Source organism: Microchirus variegatus (assembly GCF_963457635.1).
Source record: "Microchirus variegatus genome assembly, chromosome: 10".
NCBI lineage: Eukaryota > Metazoa > Chordata > Actinopteri > Pleuronectiformes > Soleidae > Microchirus > Microchirus variegatus.
Genome location: NC_139811.1, coordinates 9,355,441 through 9,382,231, shown reverse-complemented (window position 1 = coordinate 9,382,231; position 26,791 = coordinate 9,355,441). Strand labels below are relative to the sequence as shown.

Sequence of the window (26,791 nt, the reverse complement as noted above, 5' to 3'; positions counted from 1 at the left end):
CACATTGACACATGTTGACATGCCATAGAATGACATTTGGGTCAAATTCTGCAAAAAAAAATGTATCTACTTTTTTGGTGAAATGTTGGACTACATGCTATAGTATGACTTTTTGGTCAAATTTTGAACAACATTTTTTTTGGTCAAATGTTGGACTACATGCTATATAGTATGACTTTTTGGCCAAATTTTGGACGATTCGCTATAGTATGACTTTTTGGTCAAATTTTGGTAAAAAGATTTTTTTTTGACTTTTTTGGGTCAAATTTCGGACCACATTTTTTTTTTTACTTATTTTGGTCAACAAACAAATTATGTCACCGTCTTTCATTCAGACAAACAGCCATATGCAGAACGCATTACTATTGGTAATTTTAATTTTATTATAAAAAACAGTATTTGAGTCCACAGTTTGTGTTTCTTTGTACAGTAAAAAATATTAAATTAAAATCCCAAAGTTCATAAAGGTAAAGATGGAGTTGAGGAGGAAGGAGATCAACTTCCTCTCGAGGAGGATTGGGATTTAAAGTCCAAGGGAAGCAGCAAAGGGGACGAGGCAGAAAGAGACGGAGACTTCTCTTATCTCCTCCCTTCTCCTCATTTCTGTGCAACACAGTTCATTTGGATAAAATCCTCTGTTTGTTCAGAACAGTAGAATCCTAAAAACACTAAAAGGAGCCCACCCCACCCATTTCTATCCACATCCCAGCTCATGTACTCAAAATGTTGCAGGCACACAGGTATGCACCCCCCTCCCCAATCCTCCACTGCTCCATATTAAGTGTCTTTAAAAGGAAGGAGTGCACACACATTCGAGGGAGAGGGCTTGCATGTTTGCGAGGGATTCGTCCCTTCCAGCATGGCAGACGTCCAACACAGATGCTGGTTGAGACTTCACAAAATGTCCGTTCAACACGTCAAACTCACAGCAGACCCTCAACCACTGCAATAAAACACTGACATTTCTTTATTCCCACTTGGAGAACTGACTAAAGACATCTACAGCGAAATAATATATGCACTAACATCGCCCCCCTCCCAGCAGTCGATAACAAAAATATATTTCTATATGAATTTAAGGAGTCTCACGTTACATGACATCCTTGTCCCACCCGCTCAAAAGAACAATAAATAAAGCAAACCCAAACATTTGAAAGGAGGATATGCATCATGTTTGGATTCACATTAATAATAATAATAATAATAATAATAGTCCACATCACTCTGCAAAACTGAAATAAACAGACTGAATGATTGGAAAACAAAAACGATAAAAAAAAGTTCTTTGTATTAAATCATTTCCCTTAAATCTTGACCATGTTTAAAACCTTTTAAAAAATGTCTTAAAAAAGGCAAGTACTCCTATCCCCCCACCCCCAAAAATATCACCTTTCTTCTATTCTGCAAGATGTGGAGGTGAGGAGGCTGAAAGAAAAAACCTCCCCCTCTTTGTCCCCACTTGGCAAAAAAATATATATTAACAGCAATAACTTACAATTCATTTATTCTAACTTATTTAACGACTGATTTATTGTTCATCTCCCATAGGAAGTTCAGTTCAATGCATCTTTATTGAAAACATTTTAAATAACATTTAATAATAGTATAAAAAAGAAAGGCTAAGTAAAAACAATAACACTGTCCTGGGTGAGTGCAGTTTGTGCGGAGAATCACTGAGCGTCTCAGCTCGGCTTGACACATTAGTAGAATTCCTACATGATGTCTAAAGGGTTGTGATTCATATTCTGGCCCAGTTGGTCCTGACCGCTGCCCCCTGGCCCGTGGAGACCCGCCATGCCACTCAGCTGAGATAGCATAGCGCTCTGGTCTGACCCAAACTGCTCCATAGAGTTCTGTTGCTGTTGGGTTGTTGGCTGCTGCTGTTGTTGTGGAGGGACTCCCATCCCTGGGTGGTGCTGGCTCAGGTGGCCCGGGTGTGGGGAACCTGACTGCATCTGAGGTGAGATGTGATGTGGGGAAGGCTGAGGCTGCATGCGCGGGGATGGGCTGGAGTGCGGCGGCTGGGACTGCGGTCGAGGAGAAGGCTGTGGGGATCGCACCTGGTTGGCGAGCGATGTGGGCAGTGTCTGGCCCTGCAGGTGTGGGGACGGCGCCATCTGCTGTGGCTGCTGGGGACTCATAGGGTTGCTGTGCTGGGCCGGTGAGCTGCCGGGGCCCAGGTGCTGCTGCTGCTGCTGGAGCAACCTCTGGTGGAGGGCCTGTTGGAGCAGGGCCTGAGAGGACGGAGGTGGGGGGCCACCTTGAGTGGGTTGAGGGCCCTGAGGTGGCTGCTGGGGACCTCCACCACCACCCCCGCCGGGCCCTGCGTCACCCCCTTGCAGGCCAGCCATGGCGTTTTGCTGCTGCATCTGGAGATGGTGCTGGTGTTGCAGCCTGTGCTGCAGTGCAGCTGTGGCCTGCTGCTGAGCCACTGATCCTGGGTAACCTTGCCCCTGTTGGCCTGGGGGACCACTGGGCTGCTGGGGGCCATGAGGTGGACCGCCAGATGGGCCTTGTCCCACTGTGGGAGGCTGCATCCCAGGCTGTCCCATGTAGCCCTGTCCCTGTGGTGGTTGTGGCTGCTGAAACTGACCATGATTTACTCCCATTTGTTGTTGCTGCTGCTGTTGGAGATGCCGTCTCATTAACATATCTCTAAACTGGGTAGTGTTGAGATTTCCCATCTGTGGCCCTTGGCCCTGCATTCCTCTTCCTCCCCCTTGCTGCTGCTGCTGCTGCTGTTGTTGTTGCTGCTGCTGCTGCTGCTGGAGAGCTGCCACTTGTTGCTGCTGTAAACCAGTGAGCATTGGTCTCTGCTGCTGTTGTAACTGTTGCTGCTGCTGCTGTTGTTGTAACTGTTGCTGCTGTTGTAACTGTTGTTGCTGCTGAAGCTGCTGCTGTTGCTGAAGCTGTTGCTGCTGTTGTAGCTGTTGCTGCTGAAGTTGCTGCTGTTGCTGTTGTTGTAGCTGTTGCTGCTGTACTTGCTGCAGCTGAGCCATAGTGGCCATGTTGACATTAGTTCCTCCCTGACCCCCAATGTGCATCCCTGGCTGACCAGAACCTGCGGAATTCATATTCACCTGTGGGCCCCCACCTGCCATGACATTACCAACAGGACCTCCAGTGGGACCAGGACCTCCTGGCACACCACCAGGTCCCCCCTGAACCCCCTTGTACTTTGAGGCCCTCTGCTTAATAAAAGCAGCCATGAGCTGTGGATTAGAGCGTAATATGTTGAGGACTTGCTGCTGTTGGTGTGGTGAGCTAGGCGAGCGCAGTGTCCGTAGAAGATCCTGTAGAGCTGCCTGAGGGATGTTCCCACCAGCTCCTGGAACACCGGCAGCTCCAGGAATAGCTCCACCTGGAATACCTGCCCCACCTTGCTGCTGCTGCTGCTGCTGTTGTTGAATTTGCTGCTGCTGCTGCTGCTGTTGTTGAATTTGCTGCTGCTGCTGCTGTTGTTGCTGAGCTGCCATCATGGCTTGATGGTTTATCATAGCTTGTCTCTGCTGGGGTGGCATGCCCTGGCCTGCCCACTGCTGTTGCTGCTGTTGAGGGTTTGGAAGAGTTGGCCCCATCCTCTGCTGTTGAATCTGCACCTGAGTGGGGAGCTGGCCCTGGGGCATGTTACCCTGCTGAGGGGGTTGTTGCTGCATGGGACCACCAGGACTGACCATCATCCCTTGTGGAGCACTTTGCTGTTGATCAATGTGGGCCCGAACAGCTGCCACTGTTGCCGACTGTGGTGGGATCCCCTGAGGTCCAACCAACCCTACTGCCCCTGGATGTCCCATGCCCATCTGTTGGCTTTGGCCCTGCTGATGTGGGTGGGGAGGGATCATTCCTGCAGCTGCCTGTGCAGCTTGTCTTTGTAGAGCCATCTTCCTCTGAGCATCAGCTACCTGTTGGATCTTCATGGCGATTTCTACAGCTGCTGGTGGAGGTCCAGATGTTGGCTGCTGCTGCTGTGGAAGTAGAGGCTGACCCTGTGGCTGACCAGGAGGTTGCTGGCCCCCAACACCTCCAGGCGTGACACGGCCACCAGGCTGCTGCTGTGGAGGTGTTGCAGAGCCAAGAACTGGTTTGCCCTGGGATTGATGGATTGGGGAGGAGCCTGGAGGTCTGCTGGCATATGGAGGCAAATTGTTGGGGTGCTGTTGGAGTTGTTGAGCTGCTATGCTTTGCTGCTGCTGGATCTGAGGAAGCATCTGCTGCTGATGTTGGGGAGAGTTCATTTTGCCCCCAGGCCCACCACCTCCACCCGCCATCTGCTGAAATTGGTGAAGGCTGTGCTGAGGAGGCATGCCACTTTGTGGGGGAATCCCACCTGGCTGCTGCTGTTGCTGGACACCAGGTCCTGGACCCATTCCCTGTTGTGGGACTGGCGGCATGGTCTGTGTGGGGGTCTGGGGAGTTGGGGGTTGGGTTCCAACTGATGTTGGGGTACTTGGTGCTGTGGTACCATTGTTCCCCGGTGATGGAAGTCCTACCATAGGTCCACCCGGTGGCCCTCCAGCTGCCTGTCCCACCCTCTGCATGCTAGCCATTCTTCTCCTCAACATCTGAGCCTGCTGGAGTCTGTGCTGAAGCTGCTGCTGCCGCAGCTTCTGTTTGATGTTCAGACAGAACGGGACAGGGCATTTGTTCTCCTGACAGTGTTTAGCATGGTAGCAACATAGAGCAATAAGCTGCTTGCAGATGGGGCAGCCACCATTCGTCTTGCGCTTGCAGCCTTTTGTGTGCTGAACAACACGCTTCATCTTCTGGCATGAAGGTAGAGAGCAGTTGGCGTTGCGGCACTGACATGCATGGACCAACGACTGGATGCATCTCTGGATGCTCAAACGACGGGAATCTCCGGGGCTCTGGGTAGCTGCTGCTGACTGATTGTTACTGTCGTCATCCAGCCCAAGCCCCAGCTTATCCATTTTGTGTACATGGCCTTTAGTGTTGTAGCAGGTGATGCACAAATCATAGTCCTGAAGGAAGAAGGGAAAGACAGGGAAACAAAGTTGAATACAAGCACTGGAACAATTAAAATAAAGATAGATAAAACAACAAACACCAATACAGTACTGGTTTCACAGTAAAGTGGAAATAATAAAAGATTATTGTTAATCCACCAGGATTTCACAAAACCGGTCAACATATTTTTTTCAGCAGCCACTTCATGGAAGAATAAATCTGTGGATTGTGTTTTGGATGTTGCTGCATCTTACTTACACTCTGAGAATACAGAATTCCAGAAAAGACAAATTATTCAATATATTTCTCAGTGATAGAAACAGATAGAAAAAAATTACCAAGTTCCATGTGCTGTTGGAAACATGTGAATAATAATAATAACGGAAATATATATGGAATGGGTTCAGGTGAGATTTTGGGTGAGAAACTAGCTCACTAACACACTAATATTACTGTCACACAGAGCGCATGTACAAGGTTTGATGATGAAACACATCACTTTAAAAAGGGTCACTGATCCTCAGTCACGTTACGATTTCAGCAATTCTCATTTCTCACCTCACAGACGGTGCAGTGGAAGCGAGTTTCCACGTGGTGTTTGCACTCGTTGCAGGTGTAGACAAAGCGGTCCTGGCTCTGGTTGTGCAGCTCCACCAACATACACATGGAACTCCACATGGACCTCCTGAGAGAGCTGAACTCCAGGTGCTTGTCTCTAGCCAGAGTCAGGAAGGCATCGCGGCCATCCATCAGGTCACAGGCCATTAGCGGGTCCACGTCAGTGATGGGGGGCAGGGAGTTGGCAGAGGGGCAGGCAATGAGGCGGATGACAAAAAAGACCTGGGAATAACGATGAAGATCAGCTGTTAACTACCACAAGAAGGCTTCTAGTAAAACATGGCTTTGACATGAATCTGAATATTTAATTCCTGTAGATGCATACATCCTCAGTTTATAATGTATTCCTTTAGATTTGAAACCCGACATACCTCCTTATGTTTCTCCATGGTAGCGTAGAGTTTCTGAGAAAGGTCATTGGAAACACTGGGCATCCCTGGTTTCTTCTTGTTGGCTCGGCTCAAGCTGCTCTTGTTCTTGCTCGTCTTCTTATTGTTCTTCTTTTTGGCATTTTTGCTGTCTCCTTTTGTGGCCTGTGTGTGTGTTTGTTTAAGAAAACATATCAGAACAAAAGGACTGATGTGACCAATATTCTTTATTGAGACAAATGAAAGACTTCTGTACTCACATCAGTGCTCTCACTGGAGGTACTGTTCTCCTCCCTCTTCCGCTCCTCTTCCTCCTGCTCCAGCTCCTTGATGCTCTCCTCCAGTACGTTGGGCCAGAAGTCGCCCTCAAAATATGGCAGCTCTTTTGCACTGGTGAGCCGGTCCTCTGTTGCCTGCTTGAAGACGTCCTAAAAAGAGACGATTATCAGCATTATTAGCTTCTGCACCACCAAATAAAACAAACTAATAACATATAGTATAAATGGAGACTAAAATTTGTGACCTCTGACCATTTACAAATCGTTTTATATCACATATGCCCAGTTTTCACAATGCTGCAAACATTTCTATCACAGTATTTTTCAAAATATCAGCAGTTTCACGATACACAACAGTATTTTTTATGCATGTACAGGAGTGAGTGCTCCAGCAAGAGCGAGGCACAGTTGAGTGATGATCAAGTGAAAGGACTTTGTTGTTGTTTTCTCAAATATTATATTATTTACAGAATTGGAACAAAAATTCTGTGATCCTTGACATTTGGATTGGAATGATGACATTGAGAGTTGATTTTATATGGAAGCAAACTTAAAGTTTTTACTAAAAAATTAATCAAGGTTCCAGTCCTGTTTTAAGAGAGTCCGGACTGCTATTGTCCAAGTTTAAGGATTAGTCACAGTAAATATGACACTTTAACCCGTAGAAGCTTTTTTTCCTGACAAATGTGTTCTTTTACAACTGCATACATGTTTCATGATAGAGAAGTGATTACATTGTACACTGTCAGCATTGCTATAACCACAAACCTAATGAAGGCTTGAGACTTAAACAAAGTCACAAAGTCATGTCTTTCTGTTTGACCAAAATCCACAATTACATATGCATCTAATCCCGTTCTTGGTATATTAATATATCTCACCTTGTAATCATGGACAATGCGCTCAGAAACAGCCTTGTCCAGCATCCTCCTGTACCACTCCTGCAGGCGTTTTGGCTTGGGGATCTTCTGATCAACTGGGTGACAGTGGAAGATGTAATCATCCCCTTCACTGGGTGGACAGGCCCAGATATGACCCGTGGTGTACCTAGACAGGGAGACATGAAGTCGTTGAGGTTATTGAAAAGTGATTTGCAAACTCGTGACACCCCATATTATTTTTAATTTTGGTTTGTTTAACAAAACAAAACAAAACAAAAAAAAAACTGAAAAGATGGTTCACTGTATGTAAGGTCAATTTGAAAGGTGACTTTTGTTTGTCGGCGAAGATGTGAATCCAAAAAAAAAAAGAAAAAAAAGAAAAGTGATTTGCTTTCTTCCAGAGACTTAGTAACATTTTTTTCCACTGCAATCTGCTAATCTCATCCAGATATTTTCTCTTACCCCATCCTCTTGACATACTCCAGGTAGCCTAACAGGATCTCATGGTAGACAGCAGTCCTGAGGTATCGAGGTTTAAAGAAGTGCACGCTGTCCAGGTAGGAGATGTACACTCGTCTCTGGTTAGGAGGTGGGCAGTCCGAGCCATACTCTTGAACGTGCATGCCAAAAAAGCACACGTCTGCTCCGTCAATGTCCTCAAATGCAAACAAGGCTTTCATTCTGTATGGGAAGGACTCCGACATCTCACCACTGTCCACGAATCTGGATGAAAACAAAAGACATTTATATTTCATACCTGCTGTTTCTTTACATAGTTTTTTTTAAATGGAGCCTTTTCATGAAGTGGTCAGCCTGCTGTCCTCTTCTGGCGTATGGTATTTGATGACATAAAGAAGTCCTAAATATGTCCAGTCATAGTTCACCTGCAGCAGCAAGTTTAACCTCCTACCTGGACTTCATGCCCGGCTTGACCTCCACCACCTTATCTGAAACATGGACCACTCGAATGGTGACCTCGCCAGATTCAGGGTTGTTCTCTCGCTTGAGGTAGTCGTTCACTCGTGTCTCCAAATATACTCCCAACTTGGTGTGGGGAAGTCCTGCAGAAGAAAAAAAGAAAAAGATGCGATGTCCTTATTGCGGCGACTTGTATGAAAGTCCTATTGTTCATATGCTGCACGTAATGTAATAACAGTAAAAGGTTATCTGCTTTTGGAATGTAATCCGTTCATACTGCATGCATTATACTGCAGTATTAGTGTTTGTATTGAAAAACAAAATGGAAAAAGGAACATCAGATAGAAAGTAGTTGCACTGGTAGAAAAGGGTTCACTTACTTTTGGCTGCGTATTTGTTCTCTTTCCGCGTCTTGTTTGCCTTTTTGAGGCAGCTGTCGCAGACAAAACTGTGGTGGAGGAGGAAATAAGCATTAAACGGTTAATGTTGATTAATTTTGTATTTCGATTAATCGTGGCAGTCCTAAGAGCATATTAAGATTAAAATTAAGATTCCCTTATTAGTCCCGCAGTGGGGAAATATCCAATTTCTGCATTTTAACCCAGCACACAGTCACTTATGAATAGACAATTTAGCCTTTTAATGTTCGTCCTCCTCTCTTCAAACAACTACAACGACTCAAATCTTTTAATTACTAACAGACCACACATAAAGAGAAATCGAACTTCAAGACTTCAAAAACTTCATTTGATGCATGTGCATCCGTTGCAGCCATTCTGGCATGCATTTTTAATGTTCATGCAATAAATCAACACTCCAAAGCACAAGATATTTCATATGTCTCAAAACATTTACCGAACTAGGGCTGTGATCTTTAAGGGTTTACTTTAGACAGCACAGTCACAGCTACACAAAAAAGTGCAGTCATTTATTAGGATGAAGCAATTGTACTTTCCAGTACATTTACTGGAGGCTCTTCCTGATTCTAAAGCTTCAGAGAGGAAGGAAGAAAGCTAGGAGTTTATGTATGATAGCAGGCTCACCCTAAAGGCCATATGGTATCGTGATGCAGGACACAGATCTGGTGCATTTTACGACCACAGTCAGTACATTCCACAAGCCTGAGCAGAGGGAAGACAAAGAGAGACACATTACTCGGTTAATAAGGTTGAATTCCACCATGTTTGTACCTCTATAGGAGCTGAACAGTTGCTAAATAAGAGCCAACATGTTGGAATATATAAGAATATTTTATCACATGTATGGTTTATAAATGATCATCACAAAATGGTACAAAATCAGACATAAAAATCTAAAAAGAAGTTTTTAAAAAATGAGACGTACAACTCAGGATCAAGGGTGTCGTTCTTCTTTCGTTGGAACTGCTCTTTGTTGATTGAACTGCCGGAAATAACAGAAAACCAATTATTGTAACTGATGCAACGCAAAGTTGTGCAATACAACACAGAATGTGCACAATCCTGTCTATAAATTGTCAGTAAACACACAGAAATTCAAAATATACCAACCGGCTAAACATAAGATCACAATGCATTGTTAAACTCAATCATCTATGTAAGCCACATTTACGATAGGACACACCCTGAATTTGATGTAAAACAATTGCTTTGAGATGATAATATGAAAAAACAACTTATTTTCGATATAAACCTTCATTTATTTCAATGAGTAGTATTGTTTTAGTAGTAAGATAACAATTGTATAATGTCCCATAACATGTTATGGCTGCCATTTTCCCTAATAAATTCTGTCTTATATACATTTTTTGTCACTCAAGTGCAACAACGAATTGCTATACTTTCCAATACTGAGCTTTATCTGAGCAGTATGTGTCTGTTATAATGGTATATCTTTCCTGACGTTAAAGCTATAAAGTGAAAAAAATTGAGATGTTAAGAAGTTATGATGCTCATGACAATCTATTTTAAACCAGAAACTTTCTAGACGAGATACTTAGCAACTGGTACATTCATGCACTGATGCTGCTAAAACAGAGCTGCAGGTTTGCTCATCTGGATCAGCGTTACTTGATAAACTATACACATGGAAGAGCTGTTGTCTGCTATGTATAAGAGTAAGGAGGGAGAGGGTGTATACTCACGTCTGAGGCTGAGAGGGGTCGTCCCCTAGGGAAACGCTCTCGCCCTGGATTTCGTTGAAACACTTCTCACAGAAGTGGTACCTGTCAGCAAGAAGCCCATATTTTGGTGAACTACACCATTCGCCATCAGCACAGCCAATCACAGAGAGGGCACGGAGAAGCAGCCGCCAATCAGGGCAGGGCAGGACAGGCCAGGGGCGGACACACAGGAGGAGGCAGAGGGCAAGGTAGGTCGTCGCCAGGCGGTAGCAGCCAATCGTGATGCAGGGTTTTTGTGTGGGCGCGTGTTTGTGATTTTGCGCGTAAATTTTGGAGTGGATGATTGGTCACACCAAAGCAGGCCAATGCAGACATCACAAGCGTTAAAAAAGGAGGGAGAGAAGGGGAGAAGGGAAGGGGGAGAGGGGAGATGGGGAAGGGGGAGGTCAAAATGAATATTAAAGAAGCGTGAAATAAATCGTTACAGGTCAGACAGAGACAATGAGAGACAAAGAGAAAGGGAGGGAGGGACGAACAGAATGTGAACGACAACCAACAGAGGACAGAGAGCCAAGGCAAAGCAAAGATTAGCGTCAGACGTTCAGTGGTAAACAACAACAACATTACAGCAACATGAGAGACCACTAGGAGTTGTGGAGGAGGAGGGGAGTGAGGATATGAGTCTCCAAACATGAAAGGGTGGATGAGGAAAAAAATAATGGTAAAGCAACAGAGACCCAAATCATCCTTTGAGTTCATTTATAAAGTGGTAACGTTTCTTCTGGTGGTGAGCATGGCTACCTACCCACCTCAAATATATAATATCAGAAAGCATGAGCACCCTGTGGCGAGGATGTAAATTTGCCTGACGAGCCCACTTTATAAATAACAACACAGTGAAAATGATATTTGAAATGGTGAACTATGGAAAAAAAGATGGTGCCAGGGGAACCATTTGAAGCCAAATTTAAACTCATCTGTGATTGCATTGATTAATTGATGCTATGCTGTAGACATTCTCAAGCTGATCTAACTGACTGCAAAACGTATGCCTTTAAATAATAGTTTGTGAAAAGTGTTTTTCTGTCATCTGTGCATGCTTGTGATCCAATGTTACAAAAGCCCTTACCTGTTCTGATAGCTAAAGTAAGCAGCGTCTCGTTGGATGGTGCATAACTGTTTTCCATAGCAGCATAGCGTTTGAGGGGAAAACTCAAACTACAACAAGAAAAGAAATAAAAAGAAAAGTTGTTTACAATACGGCTTTCTGACCAAAACTGGACATGAAGTAAATAAAATAAATTTCTCATACAAGGACTCAAGTTCACGATTCACAAAGACTTCACAGAATACCTAATTCTAAAAGGCTGATATAATCGTTATTAAATGTAAGCCTGCAGCCAGCAGCGATCTAGCTTAACACAGTACACAAATTAAACAACTGTTTACTCTGTATTCACCCTTTCCTATTCATAAATTGAAGAAGTGTACACACTATGAGCCTAAATGATACTCAGTATTGGTGTGATACTGGCAAGTTTATTGAAAACAGAGTTAAAATTGAATTTCCCCTTGGGTTTAACCAAACACTGGTTTACATGCTTGCAGAACCTGCCATTGAGAACAGTGTTTGTTGCCATCTTGTTAGTGCTTCTGTGGAAGTGCCAGAGGATGGACTGTACTGCTGCACCACTATGAACTAGGAATGCCCAAGGTGAATGGTGGATGATGAAGTTTTCATTAAAAACTAAAATCGCCCTAAGCCATTAATTCAAATGAATTAAATTGATTAATTGCCCAGCTCTACCAAAAATCCTAAATATGCCATACATGCTTCAATAAGCAGAGGCAACATGCTTTAAGAGTAAGAGTACAATGTCTTAACCTACACTGACTTCATGAAGGACAATGAGCAAAACAATTCTCACCTTCCTCCCACAGCAGTATCCCAGACCCTGCATTACGGGGTCGATCTCTGACTCAAACACCTCAGCCAGCTTGGAGCAGTACTTGTACACGCGGGAAGTCTTGCGGTTGTAGAGCCAAGCGTTGTTGAACATCAGCCAGATATCCTCAACGTATTGCCACGGCTCCTGATACTGTCCGGTGTCCAGTTTCCGCTTGATGGTCGACAGATCCATGGGGTTCTTCACAATGTCAAAGTAGTCCTGGTGTGGAGTGGCGGGGGGGGGGGGGGAGGATCAGGATTCAAGTAACAGATCAAGGGATAGTTGAGAGGGAAGGAAAGAAGAAAGAGCAACAAGATGGCGGAACGGTTTGGCCGTCCACAGGAAAAGGAAAAGAAATAGGGAGGGATGTATCAGCAGCATCATGGCCGTCAGGTACGATGAAGTCGTCGCAGTTGACCAGGCGGGACCAGAGTAGGGAGAGAAGAGGGTGCAGGGGAACAATGTTGTTGAGCACTGCAGAGAAGAAGGTTCACGTGCAAACAGAGAGACATGACAACTTCTGCCCTCCAGCTCTCTGCTTTGCACCCTATATATTAAAGTCCCTATCTGCATTTTAACAGCCGGGACCCAGAGGCCATCACAAGCCTGTCCTGTTATTTTTATGACATCATAATGAAAATAAAGCCCAGCCTTGTAATTCATTATCAATCATTTATCATATCTTTGAAAGTACATTTCGTCAGACCGCGATGAAAATGTTGGAGGCAAGGGAATGCATGTCTGCTGAGGTTTGAAAGCAAACAAAGCTTTTAGGCCTGGGTAGTGATCTGGGTGCAAAACCAAGAAAAACAGAGCAGTGGCAACAGCAACAGGCAGACACATTCACTGTTTTTAGCAACATAGTGTCTGGCATTAACAACGGCAGCAGCATGAGCAACAATATCACGACGCAGTTAAAGCCAACAGTGTTGAGGTGAAGCAAATGTGAGGGGGACAGATGAGTCCCCAAGTTATTTTTCTGTCCCAGTCGTCATCCCTCTGCCTCTTCTCAAAACAACAAATACCATTTGAAAAATGAGCAGAGAAAAGGGCGAGGAAAAGAAAGGATTTTTTTTTTTTTAGAGTCGACCAAAAAAAGAGGCGGTGTGAGTCTCAAAGAGCAGGGTCCATCTCAGTTGTCACCATGGCAACACGAATTAGGGAAACAGACCCTCATCTCTGAATGGAACCTCTCACATGAGCAAGTGATGCATGTTGTCATATCAACCTACTAATTGATAGATAGACAACAACACGCCATTGATTAATCCCACCGGTGAGTGAGTAACTTTCATTTAAGTTTAGGTGAAAATGGCGTCATATAAATATACAATAGTGGAGAGTTGCATCGCTTGACTGTGGGGAGCCGATAAGGCTGCTGCTCACTCATCACTGCTCTTAGCGCTAGTATATAGTAAAGTTCAAGATGGGAACTGTCAGTCCCATCATATTTTATCCTTATACGACAGTGAATATTTAGTCCAATGGGTTCTTTTTTCCCCACTTCTTGGATTCATTGAGGGTAAAATGTGTTGTCCAATCTCCTACACACTGCCCACCTGAACACTGACACATCGGTACTACTACTACTGGTGAGGAACTGAACTAGAAAGCTAGAAATGGAACACGAAGATGAAGACTACAAAAAATGGAATTTAAATTAAAAAGCTAAAATGTAAAAACAAAATGCAAAAGTAAAACATATTAAAGTGATAAATAAAAGCAATTGGCTCATGAACCGTTGTCCTTTATCCTTATGAATTTGATGGGATTTCATTATTATCTCATGTTGGTTTTATGACTGCTAGAAAAGACAATGGTTGTGAACTCATTAGGTAGAATATCCAGATCAAATTGCACAGAAAGCTGTCGGTGCAGATTTTTTTGCATTTATAGCATTAATATGAATCAAAGTAAAGGCAAATGTTCGTAAGAGTCATTGCTTTGATTTACAAATGACAAGAAGTTTCAGAAAAAGAGCAACAAACGCACACATTTGCACACACAAAAACAAACATCCACGCTCCTTTTCTTAAATCTCATTTTCTTAACTTCTGTCATGCAATGGGGAGAAAAATCATCTATATGGTTAAACAAAATTTAAGCAGATGTATGAACTTCTGATGACAAAGCAAGAAAAATATGAAATATGGAAAAGAAAATAAACAATCAAAAAAAAACTACGTTTTAAGAGGAGTTGAAGCAAAATGGCAGCCAGTGCAGTCCCTTACCAGGTTAGTTTTGTTACTAGTTCGAATACGTACGGGTATTCCCAGTAACTGGGGGTCCACCGGCTGACGGAAGGGAAGGGACTCAGGGTCCTGCCGATACAAAGCTTCCAGGGTCGGCATCAGAGCCTGACGCAGCTCCTCCGGCTTAAAAACTGCAAAAGGTGGAGCAATTAAAAACAAGTTCTAATTTTGAGTACATTTTTTCACTGTGAAGTCTGAAATCTGCCCACCAATCAATGTGCAAACAATGATAGATGTTAAACCAGCAGTGTGAAGATTTCGTAGTTACCTTTTTTCTTGCTCTGAGCACTGGCTGGGGAGCTGTTGCTGGCTGTTGACCCTGAACCCTCCTCTTCCTCTTTGGGCTCCTTTTTCACTTCAGGCTTCTTGTCTTCAACCGTTGCTACTGATGATTTCACCGAGGATGAAGACGTGTCCATGGGCTCGCCTTTACAACCCTCTGCCAACAGCTTCTCTTTCTTTATCTGTTAAGATTCAATTGTCAGTATATTAAGGTGAAAACCTGTAAAGCTAAAACACAAACTATTCTAATTCCTTAAGGCGTAAACTTAAGATCAAATCATTTAAATGTATTGCCTCTGGTTTCACTTCCGTCTTCACGTCAGGTTGACCTTTCCCCATCTTCCCATTGCTCTCTACCGGTGTGTCAGCCCCTTCGTCCTCCTCCTCTTGCTTCTTCACCTCCATTTTAACATCTTCCTGGCAGGGAGCAGGGCCATCTGCTGGTGCAGGCTGGGAGCTTGCATCAGTGCTGCTGTTGACTGAGGCTGGGGAGGACACCTGACAATCCCCCGTCAGTGAAGGCTTTGGAGATTGCTGAGTTATAAGACAGAGATTGCATACAGTTTAGAAGTTGCACACATATGCTTATTGTTAAGTTCCCACACTCATTCTTCACTAGTTTGCCATGCATTTGAAGGACATGATTCACAATCTATGTTATCCTCCAATTAATTTTCTTTTATACAATTCTGCAAACCTTTTCCATTTGAGTAAATAACCAATACAATAGACTTGACAGGGATTACAAATAACATGCAATCAGAAACAAATCTGCAACCTACATAAGCACCCTTGGTAAAGGTTTAGGAAAAAACATGACTGTTTTAGAAAGTGGGCCAAGACATCTACTCACTGGGGTCTGAGGCAGCTGCAGTGGTACATGAGCATTCTGGTTCGGCACTGAAGAAGCTTGATTTGCTTGTGGACCTGAGGAAGCCCCACTCCCAAGTGTTTGTTGAGGAGGCTGACCGGTCTTCTCAGAGTTCACCGTCTGCTGTGAACTTTGCTGTTGTTGCTGCTGCTGCTGCTGTTGTTGTTGCTGCTGCTGCTGTTGTTGTTGTTGTTGTTGTTGTTGCTGCTGCTGCTGCTGCTGTTGTTGTTGTTGTTGTTGTTGTTGTTGCTGCTGCTGCTGCTGCTGCTGCTGCTGCTGTTGTTGTTGTTGTTGCTGCTGCTGCTGATGCTGTTGTTGCTGTTGTTGCTGCTGCTGCTGCTGTTGCTGCTGCTGTTGTTGTTGCTGCTGTTGTTGTTGTTGTTGTTGATGCTGCTGCTGTTGATGCTGCTGCTGTTGTTGTTGATGTTGCTGCTGCTGCTGTTGTTGATGTTGCTGCTGCTGCTGTTGTTGATGTTGCTGCTGCTGCTGCTGTTGTTGATGTTGCTGCTGTTGTTGGTGATGTTGTTGTTGTGGAGGAGGCGGGAGCTGAGGTGTGCTAGGTGTCTGTGGTTGTGGGGTCTGAGAACGAGGTAACGTTGGGGGTGTTTGATGGGGTTGTGGCGTCAAGCTGCGTGCTGGTGATGGGGAGTTTGTACGGATGGATGGGCAGTGAGGGTAGTTGTTGGCCTGGGTGGACGTAGAGGATGGAGGCAGACTGGGTAGAGGCCCAGCACCACTGCAACTACCAGGCCCTATAGGGCCTGCAGATCCAGGAGCAGAAGAGGCAGACTGTGCTGCGGGACTGCTGACTGGGACGGAAGGTGGCGTTGACATCTGGTTCTGCTGTGAAGGTTAGAACAAGTAAAGGTTTAGACCGTTTATAAAATATCACTCCCAGAGTATGAGAAAGAAAACACAACATAGCTTGGCGTGACCAACAAACCTGGAACACTCCACTATTTCTAACCAGTCACCTAGAAACCTTGTGTAAAAATATATATATATATATATATATATATACACATATACACACACACACACACACACACAATATAACATAACATAACAGCTATACAGGATTATCACTGATAGTCAATTCCTTAAAAGCTGTTCTTAGAGTTTTTGCCATTGAATTTCATGTATCACAATTCAGTATATAAGTAATAAATCTTAATGCACTGTCACTCCATCCTCACCTGTGGCACTGCAGTCTGTGGCCCTGGATGGTTCATGCCAACAGGACCAGAACCAAGTCCAGGACTGGACCCAGGGAATTGGCCTGGGGGATGGTACTGGTTCTGTAACTGTGAAGCATTCGGCTGCCCCATTCTGGTCGTACCCATAGACATCTGCAAATAGGACATCGAGGGACATGAGGCATCTAATGTAAATACAACAGCACTACAGCTAAGGCTGTACCAAAACATAATGTTTTTAAATGATTGTTCAATTATTCAACTAATGTCAGAACTCTTTTTTTTTTTCTTTCTTTGATTAAATATCTTACAACTAAAATATGTATACTCACGAACACAGACATTAAATCTATATAATGATATGTATATTAGAATAATAATCAATATCATAGAACACTCGTTTAAAGAAGTAACAACATTTTAACCCTTTGGATGAATTTGTATAAATATGGCAGGAGTGACAGGGATACCAACCTGGTTCACTGGAGAGCTATGAGGAAGAGGAGGTGTTGACCTCTGACCCATGGACTGCATCATCATCTGATTAAACTGATTCATTCCTAAAAAGTAAAAAGGAAAACAGAAATGAGAGGAAACGCAAAGAGAACAAAGGCCAACATGATGTGCACACTCCAGGTCTGTCACTTTATGAATATGCTAAATACCGTCTGTGGGGTATACATTGAAACAATTTGAAATGGTAATGATCTACTATTAATATTAATACATTTTTGTTATTCATATAGTAAGTTTGATAATGGTAAAACATGAAAACATGGGGTTAATAACAGAAAAGCAAATGCAAAATAAAATACACACCATCGAACATAATGTTGTAAGCAGTTCTGAAGATACAATTTTACAAATAATTTTAACTTTAACACAATTTTCATTTGTATTGAAGTTGAAAGTATGATATATAAAATGGATTCGCCCAAATCTGTTCATGCAATGTGCCTTTACAAATAGTGTCAGTTATTAGACATACCTGCAGGGTTCTGCATCCGGTTGACCATCTGATTGGGTCCAGCTGGTCGGACCATGGACGGATCAGCGTGGGGACCATCTGACAAGTTACAGTAACAGTTACACAATCTCGTCCAAGAGTAAAAACAAAAAAAAAAATATTTGAATGACCAGATACTAGAGGCAATTACGCAAAGGCCTGACAAGGAGGGGTTGCCTGTTAAGTAACTATACTTTTACTTACTTGGAGAGTGCCCTGGGGCCATGGGTGGCTGTCCCATACTAGGTGGCTGTCCCATGCTAGGTGGCTGTCCCATACTAGGTGGCTGTCCCATGCTAGGTGGCTGTCCCATGCTAGGTGGCTGTCCCATGCTAGGTGGCTGTCCCATGCTGGGTGGCTGTCCCATGCTGGGTGGCTGTCCCATACTGGGTGGCTGTCCCATGCTGGGAGGCCCTTGTGGAAAACCTGGAGAAACTATTCCTTGTTGCCCTGGCATCATCCCCTGCTTTTGGAGCCTCGTCCTCCTCTTCTCTTCAAGCTCCTTTTGGATTTTGTAGATCTTCTCTGCTAGCAGGTGGTAGTACTCTGCCTAAAAGGGGATGTAGCACAAATGAAGGATGACGTCAAAGGCGATAGACTGAAGAAATACATTTCTATCATTTTATATTACTGGAAAATCTTAGTGGTGGCTCTGCCACTGGATGGTTCTTACCCTGCTGTTGGCTGACTCATACATGTCCCCTTCTACTTTACGAGCATATGCCACCAGATTCTCCATCCGCCGATCTTTCAGTGCAGCTGGGTCAGGAGTGGGGAAAATGGCCTGCACACTACTCACACAGGCAAACAAAGACAACCTACTTACATTCAGCACTAAAAATTATCTAATATTCAAATTCACTAGCTCATACCCATTAGAAGTTTGTTTGGGTTTTTTTGGGGAGGGGGCAGAGCAGACTTACAGCTTGTGTACAAGATGGTTGCGGAGGTCCTGTGTGATGTCTTCATGCCAGGACTTCCTCATGCCTGCAGCAGAGGGGGGAGTTGCTGTGGGCATTGATCCCAGGTTACCCAAACTATCATTCATCAAACTGAGGGAAACGACGATCAGAAAGAGGTACAGGGATTAAGACATAAGCCAATACAGAACAGATTTTGTGAAAGTCTGTCACATAACACCAGCCTGACCGGTTGTACCTCTGAGAATTCATGCTGTGCAACATGGCGTCTGGCAGTAGGTTCGATTGCTGGTTGGGAGGCTGCACCCCCACGCCACCATTCACTCCCATGGAGTTTCCACCTAGAAGAACAGAGTGGATATACATCAGTATTGTGGAATAGCTGCTGTAATACCCTGATAATGTATGCTTAGATCAGCTTATGATCAAGAAATAACAACATATTAATGCACAGTATGTACATTACATATGTATACTATGACATTAAAAACTAACCCATGTTTAGATTCCTCATCCCAGGCTGCCCCTGCATCCCCTGGTTTGGCATGTTGGCCTGTTGCTGCTGTGGCATCTGGTTGCCCTGGTAAGTAAGACCTAGAGCTGCATAGGCCCTTTCTATTGAGCTTGGGTCAATCTGGTTGGCAGGGTTCATGTTTGGAGTGTTTGACTGTCCGCCTGGCACACCAGATCCTAGAGAGTTTACCAAACCTACTGCTGCACTGTTGAGAAGAGCTGTTCAAGAAAATAAGAGCGGAAAATGGGGAAAGAGAATAGACAGGTTATTTGTGAATTCAACCCAGTGTAATGTATTTTAATGGACAGTTACAAGATTCTATATAATTGCATGATGGGTCTTGTTTAACATTTCTGTGGCAGCCATTAGAATTACTGCATAATGCACTCACGTTGCTGGTTCCTCTTATCCCCGGCATTTTTCAGTGGCAAGCATACGGGGCAGTCATGTCGTGTGCAATTCTTCCAATGAGAGATGATCTGTCTGGATGAGGCACAGTGTGCGACTGGAAGAGAAGAGACAGAAATTGAAAAGCGTTTACAAAAAGGGAAGAGGAGTGAAAAAAAGAGGATGTGATAGGTAGGTACAACAGGAAGACAAATAATGAGAGAAGAAATGTTGAGAGCCAAACAGAAAAATTAAGAGTGAAAAGATGAGGGGATTGTATGAGTCATTCTGTTAAATGAATCCATGTCCATGTGTCAGGGTGATATTGTAACAGTGCTACCTAAAGAGAAAATAACTAGGAGGCAAATGAAATGGGGCAATAACGACATGCAAAAATAATTTGCATGGATACATTCCAACACGGCAAACCATAAAACCAGCAAATCGGGATAATTCAGCAGACTCACCCTGGCAGGACTTGCCAGCCTGACAATGAGTCATATGGTTGAGCACATTTTTCATGGTGCGGCAGTGCGGCAGGTTGCACTGTCGCACTTCACCGTTGGCTTGCTCACGCCGCTGGCATTTGTGCGCGTGGAGCAAGAGGACCAGCTGCTGTTGAATCAACTTCCGCTTCTCTGGGTCTGCAGTAGGGGGCGCTGTGCCGGGACCTGTCCCTAAAGCACTAAGCCCAACCTGGGCCCCTCCCACTGCTGTTGCTCCGCTGACAGATACACAGCCAACTGCTCCAGGCTGCTGAGAGGGCTTGTGACAAAGAGAAAGAAGAGGTACAGATGAGCATTAAGAAACAATTTAATTGACTCTTTTTTTTTTCTTAGAATACTTTGAACTTTTACAACTGACAACAGTTTCACAGTATACAACAGTATTTTTTTTTTTAACACGAGTGAGTGCTACAGCAAGAGCAAGGCACTGTCGAGGGTGTGCGCATTGTGCGAGTGGTTGGGCAAATGAGAGGGTCCCTTGTCGAACAGTGTTTTGCTGTTGCGTTTCATTTTTCATATACCATTCTTGTGGTATACGAAAATTTCCCATCATTAAAAAAATAAATAAACTGGCTTTCTTTATGAACCCAGTATACTGCCAATTAAAAGTACACAAAACTACAATCAAATACTGATTGTAGTTGTAAAATACTAAGTAAATTGTCCGTTTCAAAATGCTGGTGACAATGCTGTAATTAAAAACAGGGGGGCATATAAAGAATTAAGTTGTTCTCTGTTGAAAAGGGTGGTTGATTAAAGACAAATATCAATATGTACCAAAAATTACTCAAGCCTGTAAAAGGAACCACGCTATGATGACTGATCAAACCTTTCACAAGAATCATTGGCATTTGATAGGTTGCACGAGACAAGAAAAGGGGCAACAAAACTTTTTTTTGATTTAACACCCACCAAATAATTTTAAGTCAACTCAAGAGTTTCAATTGGCTATAAAGAAAACTTTAGGCTAACATTTTATATCCAAGTCATGACTTCCATCACTTGAGTTTACAGACTTTCCTTGATGTCTGATTTGAACTTTAAGTGAAGCTTAAAATTAACTAAATACACTTGAACATTAATTTCCCTGAGGCAACTGTGGTTATTGTAATTTAATTTCAGCTAGAAGTCAATGTCAATGATGCCCCCCCCACCACCCCACCTGAGGAGTCAGTCTCGGAAGCGTCTTCCTTTAAGATCAATGAGTACTGAGAACTGTAAGCCTAGGTGCAGATAATTTAGCTACTAGTTAATTACAGGGTAGTCTGCAAAAATTAGCCTTTTCCCAAAAATGCACTTGCATGTTGCAACATACAAAAATACAAAAGGAACCATCTAAACAGAAAATACACTTTAAACAAAGTAATTACTCAACAATGTGATACAGACCAAAGCCCATCACCTCCCTTATCTCCTCAGGCAGGAATTACACACAAAAAAGAATGTTTAACTTTTTTTTGGTGAGGTTTGTTCAGACAAGTGTTCAGACAGAGTCACATTGACTTCAATGGCACAAACTTTACCGTTTCATAAATACTACTCGTCAGTCAGTTCTTCTAATACATAAAATAGCATGTTTTTCCACAGTTAGGTCCAGCTGTTTAGGTCCAGCTGTGGTTGTAGATCAACTACATCGTGCAATTGGACTACTGTCCTTCTCCCAATATACAGATCAGGCACTCCTGGGTTATTGATTTATACACTGAGGTGTATCCGTCTCCACTTTTAGCTTTTTAGAATTAAGATGAATTCAGGTTTAGCTAGTGGCTAGTTGATAGCATGTTGAGCACCATACCAAGGCTTCAGGTAAATGCGCCGAGTGGTGTAAGAGAACTAATCGCAGGACCATGCCAGACATAAGGGGGAGGTGCAATATAAAATTTAAATCTGTATATCATATCTCATATATAGAGAGAGCCAATGACGTGACAGTGATGAGGACACATATTATAATACGGTTATTTTGCACATTGTTTACATCTTTTCAGGCTTTTGTTGGAGGAGAAACTGGTTTCTCTGCCTGTTCCATTCAATCTATCTCTCTCTCACACACACACGCACACACTTAGACACGCCATTTCCAGCTAAGTAGTCTTTAAACTGACGTTTATACCCAAAAGGAATCCTATGACATTCCCATATACAAACAGTGGGGATGTACATAATTATCCATTTAACAATAAAATAATGAACACAAAACTACACAATAATAAACCAGTGCAGGATATACGGCCATGTATCAGGTTTTCTCCTGGAGCTGCCAATTGTCTGACTGTGATGAACAGTTTGATATAGCTCTACAATGACCCTCTACAAAAACAATGTTAAAAATGTTGCAAGGACTCTGGACATCAACAGTGAGATTAATAAAACTATGTTGAATCATGACCGAACAGTGAAAAAACAGATTTGTGATCCAGGTTTTACTTGTGGCTCTTTGATTTGCCAAGTGAACTGTGGGAGAAAAGTCTATTCGTGCAATATGAGAAAGTGTGCAACATTAGAAATATGTTTTGTTGTACTTCTAACCACGCAAAAGCTTAAAGAGTTACAGAATGTATAGAAATAAATATGCATCCTACCATTCCAGGCATGCCTTGACCCGGTGGCACCTTCTTGTCCATGTTGAACTGAGCCGCCATATTGTTGGGCATACCTGCCTTATTCTGAAGCTGTGGGCCCAGCCCTGCTCCAGACAGACCCTGGCCAGCAGACTGACCATACGGGCCACCATAGGGGCCCGCATTAGCCATCATATTCATCTGGAAGAGGGGAAGACAGAAGCAGGTGAGAGACAATTTGGATGAAAATCAGTAAGGAGGACAGAGACAGAGACACAGATGACCAAAACAGGAAAGGAAGAAGAGGATCATATCATTAAAAGGAGGATTGAAGCAGATATGTAAACATTTAAGGGCAATTAGAATGTCATCTTACATGAAAACAAAACTCCATATGATCCAGCTACACTGTATGGTTATATTGCTGTTATGCGTGTGTATAAAGAAAAATTCCGTTACAAATGTTCAAAATATACACTTTGAGACATTATAATTGCCATACATAATCTGTAATCATCTGACAATTTATTATATGATAATATTTGATAGACAGATTTGAAATATTCACCCAGCCCTAGCTTTTAGTAAAAAATAATATTATTAGCTACATTAGTCAGATATGGGCCACAGTGTTACTGACACTTTATGGGTAACAAAGATGGGAAGTGAGAAAATAGGGCTTCAGCACGCACATGCCTGTGCATCCAGCACATAACCACATCCATATGCCTGCTCTGGAGAATTACTATTCTACACCTTCATTCAGCTGAGAAGATGACTTCTAACTTTCATGCCAAAATCCTCAAAGTAAACTTCACAAAATTACGGAAGCTTTTCAGATTAAATACATTCTTGTATTCCTTTTCTGAATAAACAGAACTTAAGACAGTGAACTGTAACAAACCAGAATCAATAATATTTTACAGTGGTTATTTCAAACGATTTTAAGAATTTTTACTTGAGTAGTCAATAGTATGATTCAGTAGATCATCAAAACCATATTTTATTTGGGCTAACATTTCGAAAGTCAACGTTGTTGACGTGTTGGCCAGTCCGCTAATGTTGGCCTATCGCATGGTCAACCAATGTCCAGGACTGTATGCATAGACTAGTATGCAGTTGTCTACTCACAGCCCAACATTTGTGACTGCACAAACAATATGCCATTGGCTGCACAGTCTTCAGGTAGGATAGTAAATGGGTTATAACAGAATGTGGGATCAGGTCTCTATGTGAAAAAAAGCAGAACTACAAGAACCCTCATTTTAGTATGAACAGAATCGAGGGCAAGGCAGTGTGACTAGAACACTGTATATGCGACACACTGCCGACAAACATGCAAAGTATGGAGAAAGGCATTTCCTCATTTGAAAACATTTTATTCCTAATAATTTGTGATAAATAGGCTGCTATTGAAAATGTGACCTGCTTGAACCAGCTGGACCTGCTGAGTGTGCTTACTTTGTTCAGTGCTCCAGGTTGCTGAGGTCTCATTCCTGCTTGACCACCAGGTCCCATTGGCTGACCGCCCTGCTGCTGCTGTAAGGTTTCCGCCAAAAGGTTACCACCATTACCCATGCCTGCATTGCTAGGGTAACCCATTCTTGGCGAACCATTCATCACTTGCCCCCCCATCAGCCCCTGCTGTCCAGTGTTGCCCTTCTGATTACCCAACATGGCAGCTGCCCGACTGAGAGCTGCCACTCCTCCAACCATGCCAGCCTGTTGCATTAATCCTGGTTGCTGATGCGGGCCCTGGGGGGGTATGCCTTGAGGTCCACCAGAGGAAACCCCCATCATCCCCATGGAACCCCCAGGTACTGTACTGTTGGAAGTTGGGCCACCCTGCTGTCCTGGTGTCCCAGCACGCAAGAGTTCTGATAGCTGCTTGTGCTTTGCAGCTGCATCCTGGCCACCTACCACACCAATGCCTCCTCCGATACCTCCATGACTGGTATGGAGTTGGCTGGCATCCCCTCCGTTGGTCAGACCTAGGTCTGAGGAATTGATGAGCTCATCTGGGAGGTCTTGCTCCAGGTCGAAGAATGAACCAAAATCTAGACACAAGGGGAGAAATTGAAATCTTAACACCCCCAAAATGACCAAGTTAACTGCAGGTTTAAGTCTTTTTTGGGGTTATGATTTTGCCTCCATTTGGTCATGCACAGAAGTGATTTAACATTATTGAATGCTGCTTCCTACAGCTGGAAACCGGCTTTGTCAAGCAATACCACCAGATATGACTGAGGGAACCTGTGTGTATACAGCTGCAGTGCAAGAAGCATTTTTCTCTCAATTTGTCTGGACATAGAGCAGATTACTTCTTATGTGCCGTGTGGGAATGTTACTGGGCAAAACATGATCTAAACAGTGCTTTACATTACGTTGCATGGAGCTGATGGTTTTATCTTTGTGTGCATTGTGTGAACTTATTTGACACTGGTCTGAATGTAACCGATCAAGTTATTCGCCTCAGATGGTCTCGAGTAAACTGCACATTTACATACATGTACATTAATGATGACTCACCAACTGCTACTGTGTAAAAGATATGCCAGTTTTTCAAATGGTGCAGGTATGAAACTAATTGCATCCTTTCAAGCCCTTTATTCCCTGTCTCACTATATTAAAGGGTACAGCTATATGATACGACACATCAAATTTAAAACGTGCTGATTTTCGCGCCTGGTCAGCCCATGACTGTGCAAATCCAAAGTATTGTAAGAAATAACTGTTGAAGCATATGTTTAATAGTGGGACCTTGTCAAACAAACATCCTGTTTATTGGCTCAGTCCATTTAGAGACTGAGCATTTCCTTAACTGAACGGTTTGGGCTGATAAATACATTTCTGACATGCTTGCTGCTCACTATGAACCATTCAGACCACTAAGATCACCTGGCTCAGGTTTGCTCTGTGTCCCCAGAACCAGGACTAAACACGGGGAAGCTGCCTTCAGCTTTTATGCCCCAAATATCTGGAACAAACTCCCAGAAACCTGCAAGTCTGCTAAACCAATTTATTATTTTAAAACTAGCCTTAAAACCTACCTGTTTGCAACGGTATTTAAATATATCATACAGCACTGATGATAATAATATAATTATCATCACTGCTGCACCTCAGCCAAAATGCACCCTTTAGTTTCTTTCCAAATTATCCCCCCTCTTTAATGTTGCTTTCCTGCTGCTGTATTTCTGTTCCTTTTTTTATATTGTTGTAAAGCTTCATAAATAAACGTGCCATGCCTTAACTTGATTTTGCTTTAAATCACAATCGACGTCTTTTAAGTTCTGTGCCTGGGTGAAGTGTCGCAACATTAGCACACGTAAACTGCGAAAAGTGCAGCGCACTGTCGCCGTGCAGTCAAACAATGGATGAATAAGAATGTGCTTCGTCGGTAGTACCGTCACCCAAAAAGTAAAACCTTCCAAATCGACAGACGTAGGAGTAAACGTTTCAGTGTCGGTGACCATATGCTCTCACATGTTCACTCAGAAGCGCAGTTAAAATTCAAACACCCTCAGCCTCATCTTCAGCTGGCTAAAACAACAGTTAGCGTAACTCCATTGAAGTAGTCGAACAATGGCTAGTTGGCGAACAACAGCTCACTGAAACGGAGCATATCACTGTTTACAACACGCCAAGTACACGAAACACGTGGCCCCATACCATTCCAAAAAAACATAAACATAAAGAATTGGCAAGTATAAGCCAGAATTTAAGTCGCTCGGTTGACCAACACGGTTTAGCTAAATATCGCTCATTTCCTTTGCTAGCCAGCTACCGTGCACAGCTGAGCCGGTCTGGTGGGTTAACTAGCTACTTAGCTAGCTTGCTCCGTTACTTTCTCCTAAAGCCGTTTTAGAAAGAGCGGTTTTACCCTTTAGTTGCAAAATATTAATTGATACTGCTAATGTATGTGTAAACACTCTAACGCTTCCAAATAAACAACTTTTGGTGGAGCTAGAGAACTTCGAGTAAATTGGGGGTGACTCGACTCTTCCATTGTTTGGGGGATGAATGTTGTAGTTCGAAGCTAGTTAGCCTGTTGAGGCTAACACATCAAAACACAACTACGTCTACCGCCAACGCCAAATTGTCTTTTCTTTTTAATAATTAAATAACATGGACTGAACGTATCACAGAATACCTGTTTTTAGACAAACTTCGAATTTAGTCACATAGAAAATGCATTAATTAAGGGTAATGTTTCAG

The 26,791-nt window shown here is 43.3% G+C and overlaps 1 protein-coding gene across 2 annotated transcripts in view; it reads right to left on the bottom strand.

Annotated features, from left to right (window-relative positions):
- Positions 1 to 373: 373 nt before the first annotated feature.
- The window catches only part of ep300b (EP300 lysine acetyltransferase b), a 28,500-nt gene continuing 2,082 nt past the window's right edge, over positions 374 to 26,791 (bottom strand). The window contains exons 2-30 of one of the 2 annotated variants that reach the window (XM_083896268.1): positions 24,035 to 24,630; positions 22,595 to 22,774; positions 19,974 to 20,271; positions 19,511 to 19,624; positions 19,101 to 19,337; positions 18,844 to 18,946; positions 18,609 to 18,737; positions 18,359 to 18,476; positions 17,890 to 18,235; positions 17,668 to 17,745; positions 17,154 to 17,239; positions 16,680 to 16,832; positions 15,466 to 16,326; positions 14,907 to 15,146; positions 14,599 to 14,794; positions 14,310 to 14,461; positions 12,058 to 12,297; positions 11,259 to 11,347; positions 10,151 to 10,231; positions 9,373 to 9,429; positions 9,072 to 9,149; positions 8,409 to 8,476; positions 8,021 to 8,171; positions 7,573 to 7,833; positions 7,111 to 7,276; positions 6,212 to 6,379; positions 5,955 to 6,116; positions 5,524 to 5,805; positions 374 to 4,979 (exon numbers count right to left, since the gene is read on the bottom strand). In XM_083896268.1, the coding sequence (XP_083752394.1) occupies positions 1,713 to 4,979; positions 5,524 to 5,805; positions 5,955 to 6,116; positions 6,212 to 6,379; positions 7,111 to 7,276; positions 7,573 to 7,833; positions 8,021 to 8,171; positions 8,409 to 8,476; positions 9,072 to 9,149; positions 9,373 to 9,429; positions 10,151 to 10,231; positions 11,259 to 11,347; positions 12,058 to 12,297; positions 14,310 to 14,461; positions 14,599 to 14,794; positions 14,907 to 15,146; positions 15,466 to 16,326; positions 16,680 to 16,832; positions 17,154 to 17,239; positions 17,668 to 17,745; positions 17,890 to 18,235; positions 18,359 to 18,476; positions 18,609 to 18,737; positions 18,844 to 18,946; positions 19,101 to 19,337; positions 19,511 to 19,624; positions 19,974 to 20,271; positions 22,595 to 22,774; positions 24,035 to 24,630 (8,957 nt within the window). In that variant the 3' untranslated portion in view covers positions 374 to 1,712. The remainder of the gene's footprint in view (positions 4,980 to 5,523; positions 5,806 to 5,954; positions 6,117 to 6,211; positions 6,380 to 7,110; positions 7,277 to 7,572; positions 7,834 to 8,020; positions 8,172 to 8,408; positions 8,477 to 9,071; positions 9,150 to 9,372; positions 9,430 to 10,150; positions 10,232 to 11,258; positions 11,348 to 12,057; positions 12,298 to 14,309; positions 14,462 to 14,598; positions 14,795 to 14,906; positions 15,147 to 15,465; positions 16,327 to 16,679; positions 16,833 to 17,153; positions 17,240 to 17,667; positions 17,746 to 17,889; positions 18,236 to 18,358; positions 18,477 to 18,608; positions 18,738 to 18,843; positions 18,947 to 19,100; positions 19,338 to 19,510; positions 19,625 to 19,973; positions 20,272 to 22,594; positions 22,775 to 24,034; positions 24,631 to 26,791) is intronic. The other variant, XM_083896269.1, reaches the window with a different exon arrangement.